Source organism: Chelonia mydas, chromosome 8, assembly GCF_015237465.2.
Source record: "Chelonia mydas isolate rCheMyd1 chromosome 8, rCheMyd1.pri.v2, whole genome shotgun sequence".
Classification (NCBI taxonomy): domain Eukaryota; kingdom Metazoa; phylum Chordata; order Testudines; family Cheloniidae; genus Chelonia; species Chelonia mydas.
The window spans coordinates 34,930,454-34,953,975 of NC_057854.1; the positions used below are offsets into that span (position 1 = coordinate 34,930,454).

Sequence of the window (23,522 nt, forward strand, 5' to 3'; positions counted from 1 at the left end):
GATAAGAGCCCAGTGGTGCTGGCACTGGAGGAGTGTTGTGACTGCTCCAACTGGAGGGTGTTTCCCCTCTACTGAGGAGGTTGGCAGTCTCTGGGCACATAGCAGGTTTATGGCTGTTTGTGTTAAGGTACTGTTTCACCCCAAGATGGTGGCATTGCTGATTGCACCTTCCTGTGCTTTTCAGGTGAAATCCTGACCACCCCTGGAAGCTTGTGGGAGTTTTGCCGTTGATTTGAGTGGGGCCTGCATGTTTTGATGGGAAATGTCTCTTCTGGGGGGTTGTTATTAGTACGACAAACCCCTGGGTTGGAAAGCACAACAGGGTATTTATTGGCCCCCGAGCAACTCTTGGATGCACAGATACAGCAGCAGAGGTGATACAATAAACCCAAGTGTCGCAGACAATAGACATGGTTACTAGATAATCCCCCTGCCCTTATCCATTCATCCTGGGGGAGCTGGGACTAGAGACCTAGGCCTTTAACTCACTTGCTCTCTCACTCCCCCACCCCAGTGTTTTTAGCTAAGTGGCTATTGATTTCCCTTGCTAATACTACTGTCATCCATATCTATGTCACTTCCTGACTAGACTATTGCAGTGCTATTTACTCAGGGCGACTCTTGGAGACTGCTTGGAAACTTTAGGTGGAGAACAATGGTGAGCTGCTTGGTGGGGAAGGGCTGTGTGAGCATGTTACTGCTGCTGGCCATGCACGATGATGGCGTCCCGTCTGTTCCTATATGCAATTCAATGTGCTGCATTTAATCTCCCAAACCTTTTGTAATTTAGGAGCTGGCTTCCTTAGAGATGATACATGTCCCGGCTGAGATCAGCAGAGAGGCTGTGCTGACAGCCCTCAGAAGAGCATTCTGTTGGGTGGTCTGTCAGACCTTAACCTGGTTAGTCTTCAGAGGCATGGTACGTGGCTTATCTTTTCAGCCACAACCTAGCCCAATGAAATCAAGGCTCTGTGGTCTCCTTCCATGTCTGAGTTGTAACTGATGTTTTGTTTTATCTTAATCTGTGATCTGCACATGTTTCAAGGCAATAGACACACTGTGTTATCGAATAAGTAGAAATAAACCACAGCTAATATAGTGAAATCACTTGGGGAATCATCACAGTCTCTTGTGATGTTTCCCTCTGCATCTGGAAGATGATTTGTGTCACATAACTGCTGTTTAAGAACACCAACCCTTGGAATCTGGGAATGAGTAATAGGAGCTCCAGGCAATGACCCAAGGCTAGGAGACCCTCTCGAATTGTGACGAAATTCTAGTCCAGCTAATGGCAATGATAATTTGCCAGGAATCAACAATGTGCTCAGTACTGTACATGGCACAAATGTCCATAAAGCCCACCCTAAAGCCTTTATGATTTAGGAGACAGTTTACAGTCTGAAAGGGTATTCAGTCAGTGTTCTGCCTCCGAGCCTGAAGATTGAAAACCCTCAAGACGAATTATCTCCTTGACTTGGCCTGGGGGAATCGTTAATATTACCACTGTGTGTTAAATGGACACAAGGTCTGTCTTGAAATTCCAACTGTTTATCCACCCATTTATGGGAGGGCTGAGACAGAGCTGGGGTCTTCACAGAAAATGTGCCTATGAAGAGAGGGCACCAGATTTGATTGCCTCGGGCTCAGAATGGTTAGAGGTACCTTATCATTGCTACCTTTGCAGCTCTGGAAGGCTCCCTGAATCGGCAGTGGTGGCTGCTCATTTGGAGGATACTGGCTAGATGCACGCACTACTCAGGTTCTCATGGAACAGTGAATACGAAGAGACATTTAGCCATGATACCTTTAGAACTGTCAGTTGCATCCTTCTCTGGATCTGTCTTTCTTCCAAGATGGGGTTGGAGGAGAATGGAACTAGCCAGGGCGAGACGAAAAACTGACAGGGAGCAATCAGTGTCTTTTCCCTGCTGGGAGTCTGTGTGTTGAGCTGTAATCCAGTTAAATCAACTGCTGTCAAATAATAAGAAACAGGTTCACAAGTTCTACAAAATTCAGATCCCTCTTGGTCTTCAGGTCAAGGTTGTAACGAACCCAGCAGCGTTGGGTTCATGCAGGTTGCTTTGTTGTGTTCCCCAGAACCTTTCTTTGCTTAGACTGACTGGTATTTGTAATTAGAAGTCATAGCTAAGTTTTATTTTGCCTTCCTCACCTGGGAAGGAAAGTGGGAGAGAAGCATTGTAATTCCAGCTTTGATTTTTGGCATACAAGTTGGACGTTTGGGAGCTGAGCTGTGAGCTGTGGAGCTGTTAACAGCTGCTTTGAAACTTCATTACCAAGAGCCAGAGTCTTCCCTTGGGCATGAAAGTGCAGCTTCCTTTGAAACCAGTGTAGGTTGCATGCTCGGATATTGGGGTACAGAGGTGAAGAGATTTTAGTTGCAACCTTTATCATAGATTCAGTTCCTTCTTTTGAGGCCTTGACTTAACAGCTTTGCCTTAGTACTGATTAGTCTTTTTGTAGGGGAAATGAATGCCCATTTTAGGTGACAAACTGAACATCCCATCATCTCCTTAGGTTTACAGCATGGTGGGCATGTGTTATCAGGCCTTTTGGGTATGTCCTTTCAATAAAGTAGCAGTCTTTCCATCCCTGAACTGGATAAAACCCATTCAGGCTGGAATGTGCTCTCCTGTTAACCTGTGCTGGTCCCATGTGCTACAGCTTGTCTCCTTACGAAGGCACATCATGCTCGCATCACAGGCTCTCTGTTGAATTTTGGATTCTCCTTAAAACCTCAGTCCTCCAATGCAAAGCCCTCAATGGACTAGGGCTTCATTAATGCAGGGACCATACCTATACAATCCTTCAGATGCGTGGGGACATTACAGCGGATGGAGACTCCTCCAGATGCGTAGGAACATTACCGCGGATGGAGACTCCTCCAGATGCGTGGGGACATTACCGCGGATGGAGACTCCCCCTGAAGCGTGGGGACATTACAGCAGATGGAGGACAGAGTGATAGTCTCAGGAGTGGGAGATAGAAATTTTTGCCAAAGGGTCCTTGGTAGTGGAACTACCTACAAGTTTTGCAAAGGCTTGTTCCCACCCAGTAGAAGAAGCTAAAATCACACGCTTGGCCTGCACAATTTTCCCTTCCCCTAATAAGGACCCCCTGCATGTCTGACAGGGAATGCTCCTAGCCAATGGAAGGATGAGAAACTAGTCCATTTTAGGACAGCAATGATTCTGAGAATTGCTGTATTTTATGCCATAGGACCGAGCACATTACAGATGCCTTGGTAGAGAGACAGATAGGTAGATAAACTGAGTGGCAGATTGCTGTGCTTTCAGAAGTGACGGACAGACAGAAATCCCGCAGTGTACACAATTATGGACTTTTAGTTCCTCATCTCGGAGATTGAAAAGACGTCTGTTTTCCTTTGGCGTTCTGCTCATTCCTGTTAAGTATCAGACAATGCAAAGGCACAGAGCAGCCACTAATCAATGCACAGCGGGAAACAGTTTCTCTGAAATCATCTAAAAAGCAGAACTTTTATTTTCTTTTCTTCCCCCTCTTGATCCTTGGGAGCATCTCGGCCTCAGCTTCTTTTGGGAGGCTTTTACTGCAGCTTTGGCGCAGGGCTGAGAGAACAGAGGCTGCGGGAGGAAACTGATTTATTTAAAATTAAAGGAAAGTGGAAATTATTTTTCAAGATAAGAGTTTTTACACCTGAAGAGGCTGACTACTTCCCAGTTATGCTGGTCCCCGGACAGTGAAATAACACAGGAGTGATGTAAATCGCAATCTGTCGTCTTTACGTGCTTTACAAGGAGCTCAGCATTCTCTCTCTTGTCCCCCTCTCACCCTCTTACGAATAAATGATTTCTACAATCAGCAAGATCTTAGTTTGTCATTTGACAATTGCCGCATCTTAAAGTTCTGAGGCTTTTTGGAGGGAGAGAGATGAGCTGAGCCAGGGTGGGTTAGGGCCATTTTGTGGATTGTTAGGATTTTCTGGTAATCATGTCCCCGGATGGCTCGGAAAGCTCGGATCTAAAAGCATGAATAGCTATGGCTTGAGCTAAAGAAGTGGTAACAGACTCATCAACCTTTTCTGTGGCTTAGCCACTAGAGGGGGACCAGGAGGCACACCATGCAAACACGGGTTCTGGTGGCAACTCCGTGCCTGGACTGGGGAGGGAAGAAAGGGGCTGTTCTGGATTTTGCATGTGCTTTTGTGACTTCACGATATTAGTTCTGGGGTGCTTTGTGACCCGAGGAAGAGGGGCATTGGCCTAGGAGTCAGGACTCCTGGGCTCTCCTTCCAGCACCAGCACTGTGGAAGCAAGTCATTTCCTGGCTCCGTGCCTCATCTGTACCATGGATAGAATGGTACTTACTCCTCTTTGTAAAGTGCTTTGAGATCTACAGATCATAATCCCTGCAGGAAGGATTCTTAATAGATTAAGTGTCCGATGGATATTCCCTAGAGCGTTGTCCTCAGAAAATGCCGTAGCTGTGCGTTGGTGCCAGGATGGGTGATTGTTGACTGGTATCTGGGGTAAACTCCAGGAAGATTTTGTTTGCTAAGAATGCCTCTTAATACAAATGCTGCTTTCCCTAAGGATCTGCGGCAGGCCTGTGCCTCCTTGGTGCTATCTGTGGTAGGGCCTCATGCATTACCACATAGGCCCTATGAGGAGAAACACCACAGGAAGTACCACCTTGAAAGCTGGATTGACAGCTTCCCTCATGGCCCCGATTGGTCCAGGTGCTCTATTTAAGCCCAGGAGGAATTCCAGGAAGTGTCTGTGCAATGAGGCAGACTCCCCTGCCAGCTGTAGCAATGGTCCTGCCTCTTGGCTTGCTCTTGGACTTCTGACTACGGCTTGGACCCTTGGTTTCCACCCTGCATCTCCGACTCTAATCCCGACCCCAGGCTTCGGTGCTTGAACTCTGACTCTGGCTACGAACACTAACTTTGCCCCTTGAGCCCTGGCTCTGTTCCTGCCCCTGGCATTGGTACTAGGACCCTGACCCTGGGCCCGGACTCAGGCTTTCGCTCTTAGACTCTGACTCTGGTTTTGACCCTGGACCTAGGCTCCTGGAAGCTGGCACGGTTCCCCTGCCCTGCCCTGAGCGCCAACTCCGCAGCTCCCATTGGCCGAGATCTGCAGCCAATGGGAGCTGTAGGGGCAGCGTCTGTGGGCAGAGGCAGCGTGCAGACCCTCCTGGTAGCGCCTCCACCAAGGAGCCAAGGGACATGTCACAGTTTCTGGGGAGGCCCCTGAGGTAAGCGCCACCCAGAGTCCACTCCCCGCACCCCACCCCTTCTCCCAAGCCCTGAGCCCCTTCCTGCACCCTCCTGGAGCTCGCACCCCGCACCCCCTCCCGCACCCCAACCCCCTGTCCCAGCTTGGAATCCCCTCCCACACCCAAACTCCCTCCTGGAGCCTGTACCCTGCACTCCCTCCTGAGCCCCCTCCCACACCCAAACTCCCTCCTGGAGCCTGAACCCACCTCCCCGCACCTCCTCCCCTAGCTCGGAATCCCCCTTCCACACCCAAAATCCCTCCCAGAGCCCGCACCCTCCTGCACTCCAACCCTCTGCCCCAGCCCAGAGACCCTTCCACACCCTGACCCCCTCATTTCTGGCCCCATCCTGGAACCTGCACTTGCAGCCCAAAGCCTGTACCCCCTCGCACACCGCAAACCCCTGCCTCAGCCCAGAGCCCCCTCCCATACTCTGAACCCCTCAGCTCCACCCCCAGCCCAAAGCCCCCTCCTGTACCCCAAACCCTTTATCCCTGGCCCCACCCCAGAGCCTGTACCCCGAGCCAGAGCCCCCTCTCACATCCCAACCCACTGCCTCAGCCTGGAGCCCCCTCCCGCACTATGAACTCCTCATTTCTGGCCCCACCCCAGAGCCCACACCCCCAGCTGAAGCCCTCACCCCTCCCACACTCCAGCCCCCTGAGCCAGCCCAGTGAAAATGAGTGAGTGGGTGAGGATGGGAGAGAGCGAGCGATGGAGGGAGGGGGGATGGAGTGAGCGGCGGCAGGGCCTCAGTGCAGGAGTGGGGCCTCGGAGAAGGGGCGGAGCAAGGGTGTTCAGTTTTGTGCAATTAGAAAGTTGGCAACCCTACCACTAGGCCTGACTTCCCAAGCCCTGGTCATGACACTTTGGATAAGGAGAGTGATGTTGGATGGAAGTTTGGGGATAAGTGGAAAGCACTGTGATTTGGGCCATTCTAGCAGTGCCTGTCTTGGTCCTTACAGCCATGTGTGTATCTCATGCCATGGGCAGCTCTCTGGACAAGTGGCCCTTGAAGGTGAAGTCACAGAGTAGAAATAATAATATCTAGCTCTTTCCATGCACAGATCTCTAAGTGAGGTAGGTAGTGTTAGCTCCCTGGTACAGATACCAGCCGCGCAGGCAGGGCAAGTGTCTCACCCCAGTCACACAGGAGGCCTGTGGGAGAACCAGGACTAGACCTCAAGTCAGCTGAATGCCTTGTCCCCTGTGTCACGCCACTTCCCAAATAATCCCTGCTGAGCAGTTTCATCTGGGGGTTAGCGCAGTTGAGACAGTTCTGCTGCGGGGTTCCTGCACCCCAAAGCTCGTGGGTGCTGGGTTCAGAGTTTTGATCTGGCCCATCGTAACAAGGAATTCCAGTCTGGCGTTGGGACCCCTCTCCGAGACTGTGGGTGTTTGGAGCCAGGGTTTTGGTTTGGGCCCAGAAAAGACTGACCTCTAATAAGCAAGAGGGGATTGCCAACAGAACTGGTTCCACTGATTGTGAGTAAGATTTTGGTGAGCCACTGCAAGATTCCCATTGACTGCATTGCCGCTCTGCTCCGGGATATCCTTTCTGAAAGCCAGGTCGTCTCCAGGCTGGATGTGAGCTGGCTCTGAGCAGCTGTGCCTTGCCCTCTGCTCCTCCGTCTCGCTCCTGAGTGCCTTCTCGCTTCCTCCAAGGAAATTCTTATCTGGAGCCCCCAACCGCACTGATCTATCATCACTGCTTAGCCAGCATTGTTGCAAGGAATGCCACCTCCAGGGCCAAGTTCATCCCTAGAGTAAACCCCGTGACTCCACTTCTCTAACAGAGCTAAGCCAGGCATGGAGTGCTGCAGAGACCTACAGCTCCTGAAATGCTCCAGACTAAGGAGGAGGTCTGTGCGGGGTCTCCAACCCCACCCCACCCACTCCTCTCTCTGGCTGGAAAGGGCTTGTCCGTATACTGCAAGCCATAGACACAAACACAGAGCAGCTCTGAATTGAGCAGCGCCCTCCCGTGTGCTTTGCAGCTATCCCCATCATGGCTGGAAGCATACGGTCACCCCCACCAAGCAGCAGGTGGCCATGGCCGTCCTTCCTTTCTCAGGAGCACAGGCTTAGGCAGCTCCTCTGGCTTCTGCAGTTTCTCTGCCTCGCAGCAGAGTATGGGGGAGATTCCCCGACTCACAGCAATAAGCAGCAGCTGTGGGGCTTGAAGCTACACAACGGTGGCTTGCCTGCATGTGGGAGCCCTGATCTTGCGGCACTGTGGGGCTGAAGGTGTGTGATGGGACACCTGAGAAGAAAGCACCAGCTGGAATCAAACCGGGAGTAGGGGTGGGGGCTGGTCCGAGTGCTTTGAATCCAATATTGACAAGAGCAAAGGTGTAGGAATCCCCTCAGGCAGAGCATCCCTGGGACACATCCCTCCTGCACGGCTGTATGCGGTGGTGGTGAGTGCATGGGGAGAACCTGTCCCCAGGACTGGAGTAGGGCTTGGAGATGCCCCTTGACTCCAGGCATTGTGTATCCCACCCATTTCTGGGGGACACAGCAACAGAAAACTCATGAAACAGCATCACCCCGTAACCACTGCAGCCGTTCTGGCACCCAGCAAAGTCCCTGGCCAATTGATTTGTGTAGGAACACGTCCAAAGCCTCGTTACCCAGGTCAGCTTCCACAGGGCATGGGCACTGGAGAAGAACAGGGCAGGAGCAGTGGGGGGTGCAAAGGACGATGGGCAGAGGGATGGTGCTGAGGGATAGTAAAGAAAGTCACGTGGGGCAAGATCTGGGCATTGTGAGGATAGGGGCATGGAAAAGTGAGGGAGATTTCATGGAGTGATGGGTGGGGGGTATTGGAGCAGATTTGGGGGTAGGAGGTATTGGAGCAGTTTTGGGGGATGGGGGGTATTGGAACAGATATGGGGGGTGAGGGGTATTGGAGCAGATTTTGGGTGGGGGGTGAGGGATATTGCAGCAGTTTTTGGGGACGGGGTATTTGAGCAGATTTGGGGGGATTCTGGAGCAGTTTGTGGGGGATGGGATGGAGAAAACATGCTTTGCGGTTTTTTGTTTGATCTGATGGTGAAGGAAAAAGGAACCAATGTGCAGGGCACCTGGTGGAACGGCTCCCTCTCTCCCTGGGGGCAGACTGCCAAGGGCTGGCACATCACCGTTAACGGCGGGGAGCCCCATCTGAATGCTGCCCAGCCTGCGGTTCGTGTGGTTGCGTTTTCGGGCTGTTTCTGTGACGGTGCTGTGGTCTCACAGCTCCCACTCAGTCCCCTCTGGGTTGTGTTGTGTCTTGGCGAAGGGTGGGCTGCCCCCTCAGTTAGGCAGCAAAGCCTCCCCCAGGAAGTGCTCATTGTGCAGAGCCCATGCTTCCCTTCTGCCCCCTCTCAGCTGCAAGTAGCTGCCTCTCATTGATCCAGCGCAGGGTGCAGGGCTCCAGGAAGGGGTGCTGAGCTAGCGCCGACTGGCCTCAAAATCAGTCACCTCTGCCTTCTCTGTGCTTCCTTCCTTCTGCCAGCTGCTTGCTCCTGTGGCCTAGCACCAGGCTCTGGGCTTGGCAGGATAATCTCAAGGGGTCTCAGTAACTTATAAAGCTCTTACCTCCTCACCATAGACATACTAAATCTTTGGAAGCTTGAAATTGAAACGTTTCCTTATCAACCACCTTTTATCTTCATTACATACGTGTTGGTTTGTTATTGTAGGGTTGCCGGCCTGAGTGCTAGGGCTGTGTGCGCTGATTTGTTATTGTAGGGTTGCCGGCCCGAGTGCTCGGGCTGTGTGCACTGGCTTGTTGTTGTAGGGTTGCTGGTCTGGGTACTTGGACTGTGTGCACTGGTTTGTTGTTGTAGGGTTTGCCTGGTGCTGTGTGCACTGGTTTGTTGTTGTAAGGTTGCTGGCCTGAGTGATGGGGCTGTGTGAGCTGGTTTGTTTTTTGTAGGGTTGCTGGATCACATGAGGTGGCATGTTTTTAAGTTCCCTGTGTTGGCTTTCAGATGTGGCTGGGAGCCGCTGTGCTGTGCGCATTGGCCTGGCTATCACTGAGGCGCTGCCCATGCGTCCCTGGGATCAGTGCACTGTCGCTCGCTGTTGCAGGGTTGCCCGTGGCTGGATGAGTTGTGCACAGTGTCCGGCTGCATGGCTGGCTTGTTTGCCATTGCAGGATAATCTCGGGGGAAGCAGGGAGGACGGGGAGTGGGCAATAGAATAACAGCACCAAAGCATTTGGGCTAAAACAGGAACCCCAGGAGCTGCCTGACCTTTTCAAACAGCTCTAAATCTGATAGGGTCAGTCTGGGCCCTCCCGACCTTGACAGCGTCCCCTTTAACCCTGGCATCTTTCCAGCCTGCTAAGCTGCCCTGTATAAAGACCTGAATGAATGGGTGTGTCACATGACACTTAATGCTCTGGCTGAAACTAAGCACCTTCTGACGGAGCCCAGATGACACGCTGTGCCCGGTGAACTGTCGGGGGGGGGGATGGGTGGCAGGGGGGTGCATGTCTTCTTCCGTTATAGAATTATTTGCTAATTAAGGTCCATTATTGCAAAGAGAGGAGTAGGGTCGTGAAAAAAGCCAGCAACGAGGCACTGCGGTGTAAGAAAGGGGGTGCACAGGCCAGCACAGGGCAGCGACCATAGGAGATCCTCTAATGCTCCTTGGGGTTTGACATCCCCTCAGGAAGTGGGGATGGGGCCCCACAAAGTTTACACACACAGAGTGTGGCCTGTGCCTAGGCAGTTCCCAGCACCTGCAGGGAATCGCATAGCGCTCCGACCACTTGGTTCTCTGCTGGATCGGGGCCGTCAGCCTGACACTTAAATGTAGCCTGGAAAGTCCTGAGCCCCCTCCCTTCCTTTATCCAGCTGCCCCTCTCCTGCCCGGTGCCTGTGAGAGCCCTGCCCCCCAAACGCTCCCCTCGCCCATCACAGCTCTCGTCTCCCTGGCCGGGAGGGCTGGACAGGACTCCCTGTTGGCGCTGTAACTCAGATGGCCAGAGGAGTCGCTGCAGAGGCCCCTTTGTTTCCCAGACACACTCCTCAGTTCGGCTGCCAGCCTAAAGGCCAGTCTCTTGTGGTCAGCAAGCCAGCTGCCTCAGACACTCCTGCTGCTTATGGTGCCTGGACCGGCTTCCTGAGTGCGACAAGAGCTGCCATTGAGTTTGTCGCTGTCTTTGTTTTCCTCCCTCTCTACCTCTCCTTCTAGTCTGCTCTCTCTTCTTTCTTTCTTTCTTTCTTTCTTTCTTTCTCCCTCCCCATCCTGGTTCTTATATCTCCCCTTCCAATATCTTTCCTCTCCCATTGTGGATTAGCCACTGCTGGGTGGTTGTTGTTTTGGTTTTTTTAAGCTCTAAGGGCTTATCTCCCCAGGAAAGCTATTCTGGAAGAAGGTAGGGTGTGGATTTCAAGTGGCATAGCTATTCCTGAATAGCTCCATGTGTGGACAAGCCCTGAAGGTTGGTTTTGGTGCTGGGGGAGCAGAGGAAATGGGACACTGGTCATGTGTGAGAAGATGGGCAGCAGCAGGCGAGCTGGGAGGTGGGGAGGCTGTAGGGGAAGGAGCTGCAATAGTCAAGGCTGTAAACAACGGGGTCACCATCACTGACAACCTCAGGAGAAGTCAACTGATGCAAAGACCCTGAGACAGAGGGGTCCAGTCCTACCCATCTCAGACAGGCTGCGTTACCATGGAGCTGGCCAGGGCTAGACTGGATGCTCAGCTATCAGGGATAATGAAATCTGTCCCATCACAATCCACTCAGAGAGGCTAAATGACCTACCAGAAGTCTCTCCCCGCCTACCATTATCTCCTCCAGCCGTCATGTGTCTCCTCTCTTTCCCCATTGTTTTTATTGGGCAAGAGAGACTTATTGTTCTTGCTCCAGTGAGGTTGGTGCCTCTAGGTAACCACCTCTCCTTCCCCACAGGATACATCTGTATTGAGCCTTGCAGTGTCTTCTGCCTTCTGACACAAAGGGCCCTCCAAGAAATGCCCATCAAGAAAGCAGGTCGCAAAAGGGGTTGCCTCACTGAGCCATGCATGGCTTACACTCAACCTGAGAGCCGAATGGGGTCAGATGAAACCCGTGTAGGAGATGTGAATGGGCCCACTGAAGCTGTGCTTGCACACGCGCATACCCACACATGCAAGTACACATGAGATGTGGCCATTGTCTTTGACCAGGAGCAGATCCCATGCATAGGAGAGGCCGGATTCTCACTCCCCGATGTGATCTCACAACAGCTTAGATGCCAGTAAACTCCCTCCAATCTAGCTGTCCTTTGTAAAACCATTTATGATCAGCACCTAAAATCATTCCCCTAATTTCATGCTGTGTAATGACCATCCCTTATCAAAAGATACTGTGGTGTTGTCCTGGGACAGATGGGCTCACTGACTTCAGGGTTTCGCTAGTGTAATTCCATTTACTTGTGTGGAGTTACTTCTCATTCACACCGGTATTATTAAGATTAGATCACTGCTGTTAGCCATAGTGCAGATGTTTTCAACCTGTGGTTCAGGGACCCCTTGGGGTCCGCAGACTATGTCTAAGATGTCCAAAGGGGTCAGCACCTCCATTTGAAAGTTTTTAGGGGTCCGCAAATGAAAAAAAGATTGAAAACCATTGCTGTAGCATTTGGGCCATTACCACTGCCCATGAGAGAGGATCTGCCTTTGCATATAACTGATGGAGACACATACTGACCAGCGGGTAGCTATACAGAGACATACAAGACTGAGAAGAATGGGAGCTATTAGGGTGCTGGCTGGGATAGTGTTTTTTGATTATGTTGACATGACATGGTAATGAGTGTTGGTCAATATTGATCAGCCGTAAGCTGTATTCAGTGACCTAGAGATGCAAATTTCCATATCCTATAATCAACCCTTCCCCATAGGGCATCCATTTCATTCTTTGAATGAATAATATTTACCCTGATTGGTCCGGACGACAGAGAACTTGAGATCTCTATTTTCACATGGGTGTCTTCCCTTTCCATGATGAATGTTGTAACCCTGACACTTCCTAGCAAACAAAACATTGAGGCACGATTCAGAGGAAATGTCAGGAGCGCCGAAAGGTGCCCGAGCAAAGTCGTTTACAACTGAAACTTCTGGCGATTGCAAATGAGCCGGAAATGTGAGCTGAGCATGCCAGTAAAACCAGGCCTTATTCAGTGCTCTGCACAGTCTCTGCAGATATCTGTCTAGGCAGCATGTCTGTGGTCCTGAGCAGGCTTCCCGAATGTGGACACAAGAAAGAACATCTTGGGTTTTCCTTTTCCTTTACATTAGGCCTGTTGAGATCAGAATCCCCATATTGAGTTTAATGACAAGTTCCTAAAACCCACGTTCCTGATTGTGCAGGGTTGTTAATAATCCCGTCCCGATGTTAGCCCTCGAGTCCTCGCCAAATTGCAAGCTGGGTAATTACATTCTACCTCCCTATGTTACCCCTCCAGTTCCAAGTGGAGGTGGGGCTCATGCTCGCTTCTGGGGCTGAACTGTTGCACAGTGTTGCAACACCTGCCACTTTCCACCCCAGAGGTGGCTGCCTATAGAGAAGAAGCTGCTTAATTGGCTGCTGGACAGCCTGTTATCCCAATTACAGAGCCATCCTAATTATCCGAAGACATCCCGCTTCTAAGCTCAGCAGGGGTTGTAGCCACCGGATTGTACGAGCTCTGAAGCGCCTAAGCTCCACTCCTGTTCCCAGGGAGCTCAGAAGCCCAGCAGGGACCGGGGGTGCTGGGGAAGCAATCCATTTTATATTCCGTGGGAGCATCTGCCTCCCAGATAAACAGCGGTGCTAACAGCCAGCCCTGCTCACTGGGAGGAAATCAACTCCCTTGGCGGTAGAAGTCCCGACTGCCCATCAGAACTGGCATGTGCTGCATGTAGACAGCTGTATATTGCATACAGCTTCCGTGGGCCAAATCAGCTCAGCCAAGTCAGGGCTGTAGCAGGCCCTGGATGCTCCCAAGCAGGGACGGTTGTGCTGCATAGGCAGGGCAAGGGTGCAGAGAGACTGGCATGGGTGCTATGGCAGCCTCCTCAAATTACCCCATGGGGCAGGGGAAGGATCTGGGGCTAGTGCCGATCTGCAGCCATGTGGATGCAATCCACCTCCTGTGTTTGGTAGGGGTGCCACTCTCACTTTGCAGAGTCCCCTGCACAAGGCCTGTTCGTGTGGGATTTCCAATGGGGGGAAGAAGATTTGAGCTGCCAGTCTGCCAGTTCTTTGGGCACCTTTAGGATGAAGGGCCCTGTATAACTATTCCGTGGGGCTAGTGTCATGGGGCTTGATCTTTGCATGTAGCCCTTAGCACTGATTCACCGAGGCCATAAGTGGCTCTGCGCCCCCTGGTGCCCGTGCTGGATTTGTCTGTCCCTGTTTGGCTGTGCCCGCCACGTTGGCTTCTGTTTCCAGTGTGATAGCCAGGCTGCTCCTGGTGTGTTGATTTATGTGGGGGTTGCCACCGCTTGCTCCCAGTGAGCCCTGTTTGTGACCCCCAGGCTGCAAAGATGCATGGATGCACTTGAAATTGTAACACATGAGAGCTGAAGAAGGGTAGGAACATTTCTCTCATCAGTCGATCCATTTCCCTTACCTGGCTGAGCTGGGAGATCTTCCCTTTCCTCCAACATGATCTCCCAGCACGCTGATCTTGCCATGAGGAGATACCCCCCCCGCTCCCCTGATCATTCCCCTTCCCCATGGGGTATCTGCGGAGCCTGCCACAGCACCCAGCTCATGCTGGTCTCTCTGCACCCTCTCTCTGCCTGTGCAGCAAACCGTCCCTGTTCGGGCACCTCCGAGGCCTCCCACGACCCTTCAGACTCAGCTGATTGGGGCCCTGAGAATGTCGAGCTTGGGTGAGAGTTACAGGCCGGGTGCTAGCCGCTCAGCACGTAGGTGTGCAAAACAAGTGTGACTTCCACACCAAGGGGGTGGCGGAGGGAGGGGCAGCAGGAAAAGCAGTAACAGGAGGGTGTAAGATAAGGAGGCTGGGTGACTTTATCTCACATCCTCTTGTTAGATGCTTTTCCTGCTTCGCTCCCCTCTGGGCCCCTGCCATGCCAGTTACAGGCGTTTTTGCAATAAAGGTGTGACACCCCAGAGTGCTGCTGGAGAGAGACTTGCCTGGGACCCGCCGACTCCAGCGGCGGCAGTTATGGCTTTGCACGCTGACTCAGTGACAGATTGGTGCGAGATACCCTACTTCATCCCTTACTTGCATCTTCTCACCATCTTTTATGTCACTGCTGACTTTGGCCCATAGATTTCCATGGGAGCTGCACCGGTTTACCTGAGCTGGTCCTGTCATTGCTGCAGCAGTGCTAATATCCTACATCTCAGCCTTCTCCATATCTCAGGCCCACCCCTTCCAGCTAGCCAGGATCCCCCTCCCATTTACTAACATGGGGCGTGAGAGGAACAGGGCAGCCACAATGCCCTGACCCCTGTTTGTGACCGCCAGGCTGAACGGCTACATAGCTGCACGTTACATTACAACATGCAAGCACTGAAGAAAGGGATAATAGTACAGTGGTCGGAACATTTCACTTATGAGTCAAGGCATTTCCCTTATTAGGGTGAGATGGGACCTCTTCCCTTTCCTCCAGTATGGTCTCCCAGCGCACTGATCTTGCCAGGAGGAGATACAGATTCCACTTTAGAGCTGGTACCGCTGTGTCTGTGTGCCTGTGTGTTGGCAGAGAGGTCATGTAATGTGGGAAGACTGTATGATCCTGTATTTGCAAGCCTCTTCTCTTTAATTACAGCAGGCCTGAGGAGAGATTTAAACACTCTGTAGCTGGGTCAGGCCATGCAGTCATATTGAATAAGACATTTGCTGCAGAACACCTAGAAGAAAGGGAGGAATGACGGATAGACAAGAGCAGCGAGGAGCATGCCAACGAGATAACGCAGCTGTCACTCTTGGCGCTGGGAATAATCAGGGCTTGTTGGTTTAAAGCAGAGAAGATGCCACATTGTGACGCCAAATGGGCCGGGCTGGGCAGGTTTGTGAGGCTCAGACCCTGAGACAGTGATGGGGGTGGGGGAGGGGCCTTGTCAGAGCAGGGGCGTAGCCACAGGTGCACCTGGGTGGGCCATGGCCCATCCACTTAGCATCCATGCCCACCCCCGCAGCCCCGGCTCTGCTCCAGCCCCAGCGCTTACCCCCCTCCGTCCGCCCGGCGCTTCAGCCAGGGAATGGGGTTGGGAGCTTGTCCCGCTCCACTCTCCGTCCCAGCGCTCCAGCCCAGGAGTGGGGTCGGGGCGCAGGGGCTTGGCCACTGGAGCACCTACTCCCATTCTCCTCCAGCTGGGCACCTGGCGGGTGAGTGCTTTGACTTGTGCCCGCTGTGGTATTGCAGTGACCCAGACACGGGGGAGGCCACCCTTCAGGAAACGTATCCGGGCGCTCAATGCTGAGGGTAGCAGTACCAGGACCTCCTTACACAGCAAGGAGGGACTCAGCTGGAGCCAGTGGGGCTACACTGGCGTACGTGAGATCAGAATCAGGCCCATTTGGGCCATAGGAAGCTTCTCCGATTGTCTTTGCTGTTTGCAGACTCGTTCACTATAGCGGGGTTTTCAAACTTTATTGCACCATGACCCACTTCTGACAACAAATATTACTACAAGACCCCAGGCCAGGGGACCGAAGCCTGAGCCTGCCTGAGCCCCACCACCCCAGGTGGAGGGCCAAACCCCTGCTGCCCCAGGCAGGGGGCCTGTAATCTGAGCCCCACCACCCAGGGCTGAAGCCCTCAGGCTTCGGCTTTAGCCCTGGGCCCCAGAAAGTCTAACACCAGCCCTGGTGACCCCATTAAAATGGGGTTGTGACCCACTTTGGGGTCCCGACCCACAGTTTGAGGACCACTTCACTAGCGGGATTACACCAGCTCAGTGCAGGCCAAACCTCTGGGTTCTGCTATGCAGCATGGAGAGAGACATTCTCATCACAGGGGATGGTCTCGTCACTTTCCTCTCTGACTCCCAAGGCAAGTGTTCATTCTTTAAAAGAAGAAGAAGAAGCAGCAGCAATCCCCACTGCAGCTCCAGGAACTCCTCGAGCAGCAGCCACACTCAGGCAGCGATTGAGGACACGAGAGGGAGACAGGCCAGAAACACAGACTGACCCATTTAGTTGCTGCCCGAGCTGGGTGAGACAAGGGAAGATGAATCCGCATAAATGGGGAAAGCAGATTAGATTGCCGGGGCCTGGTTCTTTTCTCACACCAGCTGTACCCTAGTGCAATGCCATTGGGCCAGTCCCTGGCTCTGATCCAACAACCTCAAGCCCGGCATTAAGAGAAATCTGTCTGCCTGGGTGTGTGGCTAGGAAAAAGGGGGCATGGACAAGATGCCACTGTGTCTGACGGATCCTCAGCTGCAGGGATGGCTGCTGGGGATGTGGGAAGGAAATAGATTCAGTGGTGCTCTAGGGACCAGGCAGGCAGCCCCAGAATCAGGGCAGCACAAAGGTGACTTAAAGACTCTCCTCACTTTACGGACCTGTGCCGAACAGGGCTCAGCCGGAGCAGAGGATCTGGGCCACTGGCTTTGGTGGGGTTCCTCCTCATTTCCCCCAGTGGGAAAGGGGAATCAAGTCCTTGGAGCATTAGCAATTCAGGGCGCTGCTAGTCAGCCAGGCCAGGCCATTCCTTTGAAACCCATGATGGTGACTCTTTAAATGTGACAGCGTAGGCTAACTGATCCCAGTCTAGGTCCATGCCCTGTCGGTTCATTGTTATTGGAGCTGAGGCTTTCATTGCAGGGAGCCGGAGAGCGGCTTTGGAAAGCACGGTCGCTTGTGCCACTGCTAACTGTCTATTGTTTTCTACTTCCAGAGCCGTATGTTTTGTACCAGCACCACAGATGATGACCCTGCACTGACCTTGCCCTGAAGACCCCTGCAGCAGCGTTGGAAGGATTCCCCCGTTGATTATAATTATTTCATTTTTTGGTGGTTGGTTGGTTAGTTGCCGCTGCGAGTGGGGTTTGGTTTTTTGGTTTGGTTCTGGTTTTTTTTAACACCATGTCTAATCCTGGTGCCCCTCAAGACGCTGGTAACAAGCCCAACATGTTGGACAGAAATAACCCAGAGGACTCGCAGCCCCCTGTTAACTCCGAGAGGAGGAACAAAAGTGGGATCATAAGTGAACCTTTGAACAAAAGTCTTAAGAAATCGCGTCCACTCTCCCATTACTCCACCTTCAGCAGCAGCAGCTCGGTAAGCGAACATTCAGAGAAAGGAACCTCCTTAGCTAATGGCAATGAAGCCACAACTGTGGATAAAAGTCACTCTACCTCAAAGCACAAAAATATCTCTAGTATGCTGAGCAAATCAGACAGGGCGTCAGAAATCTCATCAGAAGGACAGATCAGCCTACAACAGTTTGCTCAGTCTACAGATATGCTCAAAAGAGTGGTACAGGAGCACATTCCTTTACCAAATGACCACGGGACTGGTATCTCTGATATGGAAGCGGTCTCAGCTGCAGAGACAATGAACAGCCCATCTGATTTTCCTTACCTGGGGGCTTTTCCCATAAACCCAGGCCTTTTCATTATGACCCCTGCTGGCGTGTTTCTGGCAGAGAGCGCGCTCCATATGGCTGGCTTGGCAGAGTACCCAATGCAGAATGAATTGGCATCTGCCATCAATTCTGGGAAAAAGAAACGGAAAAGATGTGGCATGTGCCCTCCGTGCCGAAGACGGATAAACTGCGAGCAGTGCAGCAGTTGTAGGAATCGCAAAACTGGCCACCAGATTTGCAAATTCCGAAAATGTGAGGAACTCAAAAAGAAGCCGTCTGCAGCGCTGGAGGTAACTGGCTGTAGTCCGACATCCTAACCTTTCTCTTGGTCTGCTGTCCTTTGGATGTTGATAGAGATGATAAAATCCCTGGGCTTTTTCCTTCTTAACAATTCCTGCCTTTAGCATCACACACAAATTGTCAGCGATCCCCCCCCATGCTGATCGACTGTATTCTGATTAGTAATTAGCAGTAATATCACCTGAAATAGGTCTTGCCATGATGATTACAACCCTCAGTAGATTTGTATCCTTTTTATTGACTCCTGTAGGGGCTTTTGAGTTTTAATACCCCTTTCTTGTATAACAGGGGAGTGTCTCACAATTGCACCTGCCAGCTAGCTAGCCATTGCTTAGTACAATTCCTGAGCCAGTAAGTGAATCATGGGATGAGGGCCTGATCCAAAGCCTACTGAAGTCAATGGTAGTCTTTCCGTGGACAGCAGTGGGTTTTGGATCAGGCCCTGAATTCTAGGCTTTTCAGGGCAAGTCTCAAGGTAGTCACTCTGCCATTATCAATTTGTTAAACCTGTTTTTCCAAACTGGTGTTCCACTGTAAGTCATTAGTTTGCCCCTTGTTCTAAAAGGGAAGAAACAGGCTGTGGTTAATTCCTGTGAAAATGACTGTGCTGTGTGCAAATTGTTAGGGGATGAGCTCTTGAAAGTTGGTGTGATCAGCTGGGGAATGGCCACTTCATTTGGGAAACATGTCCAGTATTGAGACAACCTAAGCTTACCTAGGGCTAGATTCTGAGCTTGAGGACACCAATATGAATCCATTGAAGAAAGAAGAGTTACTCCAGATATACACTAGTATCACTGGGAATGGAATCTGACCCCTGATCTTTCCTTTTTTTATGTCTGGAATGTGGGCCTGGTCCAATAGGCTTCCTCAGTGTCCAGTTCCGGTGTGTGCTGGGTGTCTCCTGGGAGCTGCTGCGAGCCAGCAGAATCCAGTGAGCATCCTGGGTGCTCTGCTCCTTTCAGGATTGGGTCCTTAATTTTTACTTGGGCAAACACTCTTTAAGATCACTGGGAGTTTAGTCTGAGTAAGGACTGCAGGATTCGGTGCTAGAAAAGAGCTGCCCCAACATATCCCGCTGGTTTGTGAAGCTGAATCCTGATCGAGCGTTAGTGCAGGGCAGATGGGTTGTTAATCTGGAGCCCATACGCAAGGCAGTGGGGATTGAGTTATCAGACATGCCTGAAAGTCAACCAGAGCCTTGTGGAGCAAGATCAGAACTCAGTTGTTCTCAGTAAACTTCAGCTTAAATTATGTGAAAAGTTAGGCATGAGTTAGGAGCATACAGTGCCTCTGAGCATATTTCAGACGTGAGATGGCAAGGAACTACTATGCTTTATTATTAACGCCAGCATGTGTGCATCTATTCACTACTTCATCCATCCCTTAAATGAGGAAAGGTCAATAAAATTGGGGGTTGCGGGAATCCCTGGCATGGGCATTTTATATCATCAGACGCTCTTCCCATAAATCTATTTCTGTATTTTGGCTTTTTAAAATAAAATCTCCTAGCCATGGATTGACCAGGGCTTCTGAAGTTCAGCTGTGGAAGGACAGTTCACCCGCTGTCCGGTTTCTCGCTTGAATTTAAAATCCCAGAAGACCTGTCGTTTGCAAACAACATTTCTGTTGACCAGAGATGTTTTCTGATCCCCAGGTGTTAGTTTTGTTGCGGTAGGGATGTGTGTAGCGCTTTATAAAGCCCTAGCACAAAAGCGATGTAGGTAGCAACAAAAGCAAACCTTTGCATGTCAAGGATACAACCTTGACCTGGAAGAGCTGTGCGGATACGAGGGAACTGAATCTCCCCGCTGTTTCTTGAGCAGAAATGGCTCAAGTGGGAGTCAGTGTTTTGTGCTGGGACTAGTGACCACACTTGGCTGGGATGAGTCCTCAGAACAAAGTCCTCTGTATATTCCATTTAATTCATGGTCAGTTTTTGGTAGCTTGACCACCGCTTAGGCTGTGTGCCTTCCTCCTCCTGCTGAAGATTGCTCCTTGAAGCCAACAAAGGTTAAAAACACCTCGGCCTCAGTTGAGGCAGCAAGATGTTGTACCAGGTTGCAAGGGTATTATGCAACCTCTGACGTCTTCTGAAGGAGAGAACTTACTGTTTTCTTAGCCACATTCTAAGTTTTCAATTAGCATCAGATCTGAATGAATAGTGAAGGGAAAAAAAATCTATTTGGGTGGCGGGGGTATGAGGGGACTGGTGTCTTTCAAAAACCGCTGTATTGCTAAATTATATTCTTGTTCTAATTTGCTGAGTCAGTGATCTGGAAAAAGGGAGAGGGGGAAAAAAAAAGTTCATCTTTTCTGAAGAGTCCTAAAGCAGGTCAATTGATTCCATAGCTCACATTAGGTTGAAGAGGGTTTTCTTCCTGCAATATGAGTTAAATATGGAAGTTAAATTGCATGGGGAGCCCTTTGAAAGCTCACCCGTTTGATTTGTTTCCTGTTCTACGGCTGACTGGGAAATCGGAGTCACTGGAATCGGGCTTTTAATTTATGATTTGGGACCTCTGAGTGGATGGGTCACTTTCCTTTCTGAGTGAATTTGGAATAACGCATAGGTGTAGGACAGGTGACTCAACAGGAATCCCAGATGTGGATAGGTGCATAGGCAGAAATGGATTGATAGCTGTTATTGGTTCTAAAGTTTCAGGTAAGATTCCATCCTTTGGAGAACTAAGGAACTTACAGTCACCAAAATAGGGCGAAACCTCAGATACTGTACATTTATGGCCACTCTTTCCATGAGATCGCCCCAGAAACTGCATTCTCATTCACACTGCTTACCTAGTTTTCAGTCCATGTGCGTAGGTAGGTGAAGACAGGGTGGCAGACTGTGAGCTGCCGGCCAATGGGAGATGCAGTTCTCATGAGCTTTAAGGCGATCCAGTGCATTCTTCCAGTCACTGGAGCCTGGTGGAGCTGAGGGCTGTGTACACTACAGAACTCAACCTCTTCTGAAATGTTCATTGTTTATCTCTTTCCTGATGAAAATATCCTCCTCTTAGACTTTGTCGTCTCCATAATGTGAGACAAATTTGGGAAGTCACCAGTGTTTCAACACAATTTATTGGTGATTAAACCTTCACCAACTTAACCTATCACCGTTGGCCGAAGCACTGCAACAAATTCACGCAACATCACTGAGTCCTGCTCAGTTTCTTGGCTCAATAGCACCCCCTGGAGGTGGTCATGACTCCTGTTTTGAGAGCAGAGGTATTGCTGATGGTCTCTGTTCCTCCATTGCTGGTGATGGCTAGACAAGGAAGTGTTGTCCTGACGTTATTCTTGTGTGGCTTCAAAAATCTCTCAAGAGCCATACTTCCTCCCTTTCTGAGCTAGCTGGGCAAACACTGGAGAACAATATTCACATACGCTCATTTGAACGAACTCTGTGAATCCAGTTCAACGGCATCCATGACATTCTGTATTAATTTTTGGTGACCTTTGGGCTCCTCCCCCTTGTACAAGAATGAGTGTGGAAGGTTCAGGTCTCTTGTGAATACAAGTGCAAATATGTGGCCATCTTGAAATCTCTTTCAGGCGCCTCTTCTGTGATACAAAAGGTTCTGTTATCCAATGAGGGAACAGAAACAAGATCATGTGGCCTAGATGACCATTCACACATGCCAAAGGGCAAATAGAGCAAGAGAGTGAAGCGTTAGAGATCAGCCCATTGCCTGGTATACGTTCGTTCGCAGTAGTGTTCAAACAGCTCTGAATAACAACCAGTCCAGCTCAATGCCTGGTGCACACAGGTCTGATTCACTGCGACCTGAAGTGAGTGGGGCTCTGCCCAGGCACTGGCTTGCTCAGTAGATGAGTCTAAGCACTTACGAGACTCATTCATCATCTTCCTTCTCTATACAGAGCTCCATCCTGAGAGGGGTTGAGTATGTGCTTAGCACACACAACTACCGTGGGGAGTCAGGGGTGCTCGGCACCTCTCCGGATTGGGCCCATAGTCTCTTATAAGTTCCAGACTTATGTTTGACCTGGGACTTCTTAATTGTCCTGAACTTTCTAGCACCTGTATTCCTCCAAACAAAGCCCTGAATCGGCCTTTCAGATCGGCACGCCTGGCCTCTGGTTCAGCATTATCAGCGGAGCTGTTCCTCAGAGCAGGCTGAGTGCTGGAGGTGAGGGAGGCCCCTGGATCTTGGCACTTGAGGTACCTCCCCTGCCCGTGTAGAAACCTGGGTCTGCTGTGCACTGGGAGTGTGTCCATGTACCATGGGTCAGCGTGGCTGTGCACTGCTGGGCTTCAATTCAGGCAGTGCCCTGAGCCCTTAGGAACGAGGCAACGCAGGGCATGGACAGAAAGCTATGTTTAAAGGCGTATCCTCACTAAGAGACACTTGATCTTCCTGGCTACATACCATCTCTGGCCCCCGTGACTCCTCTTGAGTGCACTGGTGTCCCCAGCAGCATAAGGCCTGTGTGGGGTGTCAGTGAAAGTCAGTCCCACGCGGGGGTTCATGCACCTCCTGAGCTATCTGCAGAGCTGGCTTTTGGGACCTTGGGAAGTTCATGGCCCAGGGCTTCAGAACCACGTTGGTCCCCTGTTTTGTGAGATGACCTTAACTCGAAGGGGCCGCCTGCTGTCTGAATGTGCTGGTGGAGGCTGTGCTAGCTCTGCCGAACGGAGAGCAGCGTGTCCAAACCCAGGAAAAGACCTGCCATGCCCCTTTTGCCTGGCCACCATGTGGTGGAGGGCAGTAGCCGTCCCTAGCCATAGGAAGAGGGAGTAGGTAGAGGAAAGCATTTGGGGAAGGAGGGAAGAGAGACAGAGGATAACGTCCTGGAGAGTGAGCTGTCGGTCACAGCGGGGGTGAGGAGCAGAGTCCACGCCCAGCACGGCTGTCCGTCACCTAAAATATCCCCTCCCTGAATGTTCAGTGACGCTCTGCTATCAACAGCCACATCAGAACGGTCTTGGCCAACGCTTCCAAAGAGGGTTGCTGCTCTTGCATTTTGAGCCATAGCACAGGCAGGGTCATAGATAGCAGGTGCCAGGCTTCTCTGATGCCATCTGAACGTAAGAACGTAACATAAGAACGGCCACACTGCGTCAGACCAATGGACCATCTAGCCCAGTGTCGTGTCTTCTGACAGTGGCCAGTGCCAGGTGCTTCAAAGGGAATGAACGAAAGGTCTTTTGCAAAAGACGTTTCCTTTGGAAATCCCGGCTGGGGCCCAGGACTAGCCCTGCTCCCAAGGCAGCGCTCGCTCCTGGCACTGCTGACCAGCTATGTCACTAGCACAAAAGCATCTTTTCCGATTGCTGTTTTGCCTCCTCCAGTGATTTGATTGCAAATTGCGGAAATTGTTGAGAAACAGTGATTGTGCCGTGGTGCTCGCTCAGCCCCCAAGATAAATTTGCCCAGGAAATCAGATGT

The 23,522-nt window shown here is 51.2% G+C and overlaps 1 protein-coding gene across 11 annotated transcripts in view; it reads left to right on the top strand.

Annotated features, from left to right (window-relative positions):
* CXXC5 (CXXC finger protein 5) overlaps positions 1-23,522 on the top strand; it is a 98,113-nt gene that overhangs the window by 67,568 nt on the left and 7,023 nt on the right. For 10 of the 11 annotated variants that reach the window (XM_037907380.2, XM_037907374.2, XM_037907373.2 and 7 more), the window contains one exon: positions 17,122-18,101. In XM_037907380.2, the coding sequence (XP_037763308.1) occupies positions 17,310-18,101 (792 nt within the window). In that variant the 5' untranslated portion in view covers positions 17,122-17,309. Of the gene's footprint in view, positions 1-10,692; positions 10,715-17,121; positions 18,102-23,522 lie in introns of those variants that run through there. The other variant, XM_043520794.1, reaches the window with a different exon arrangement.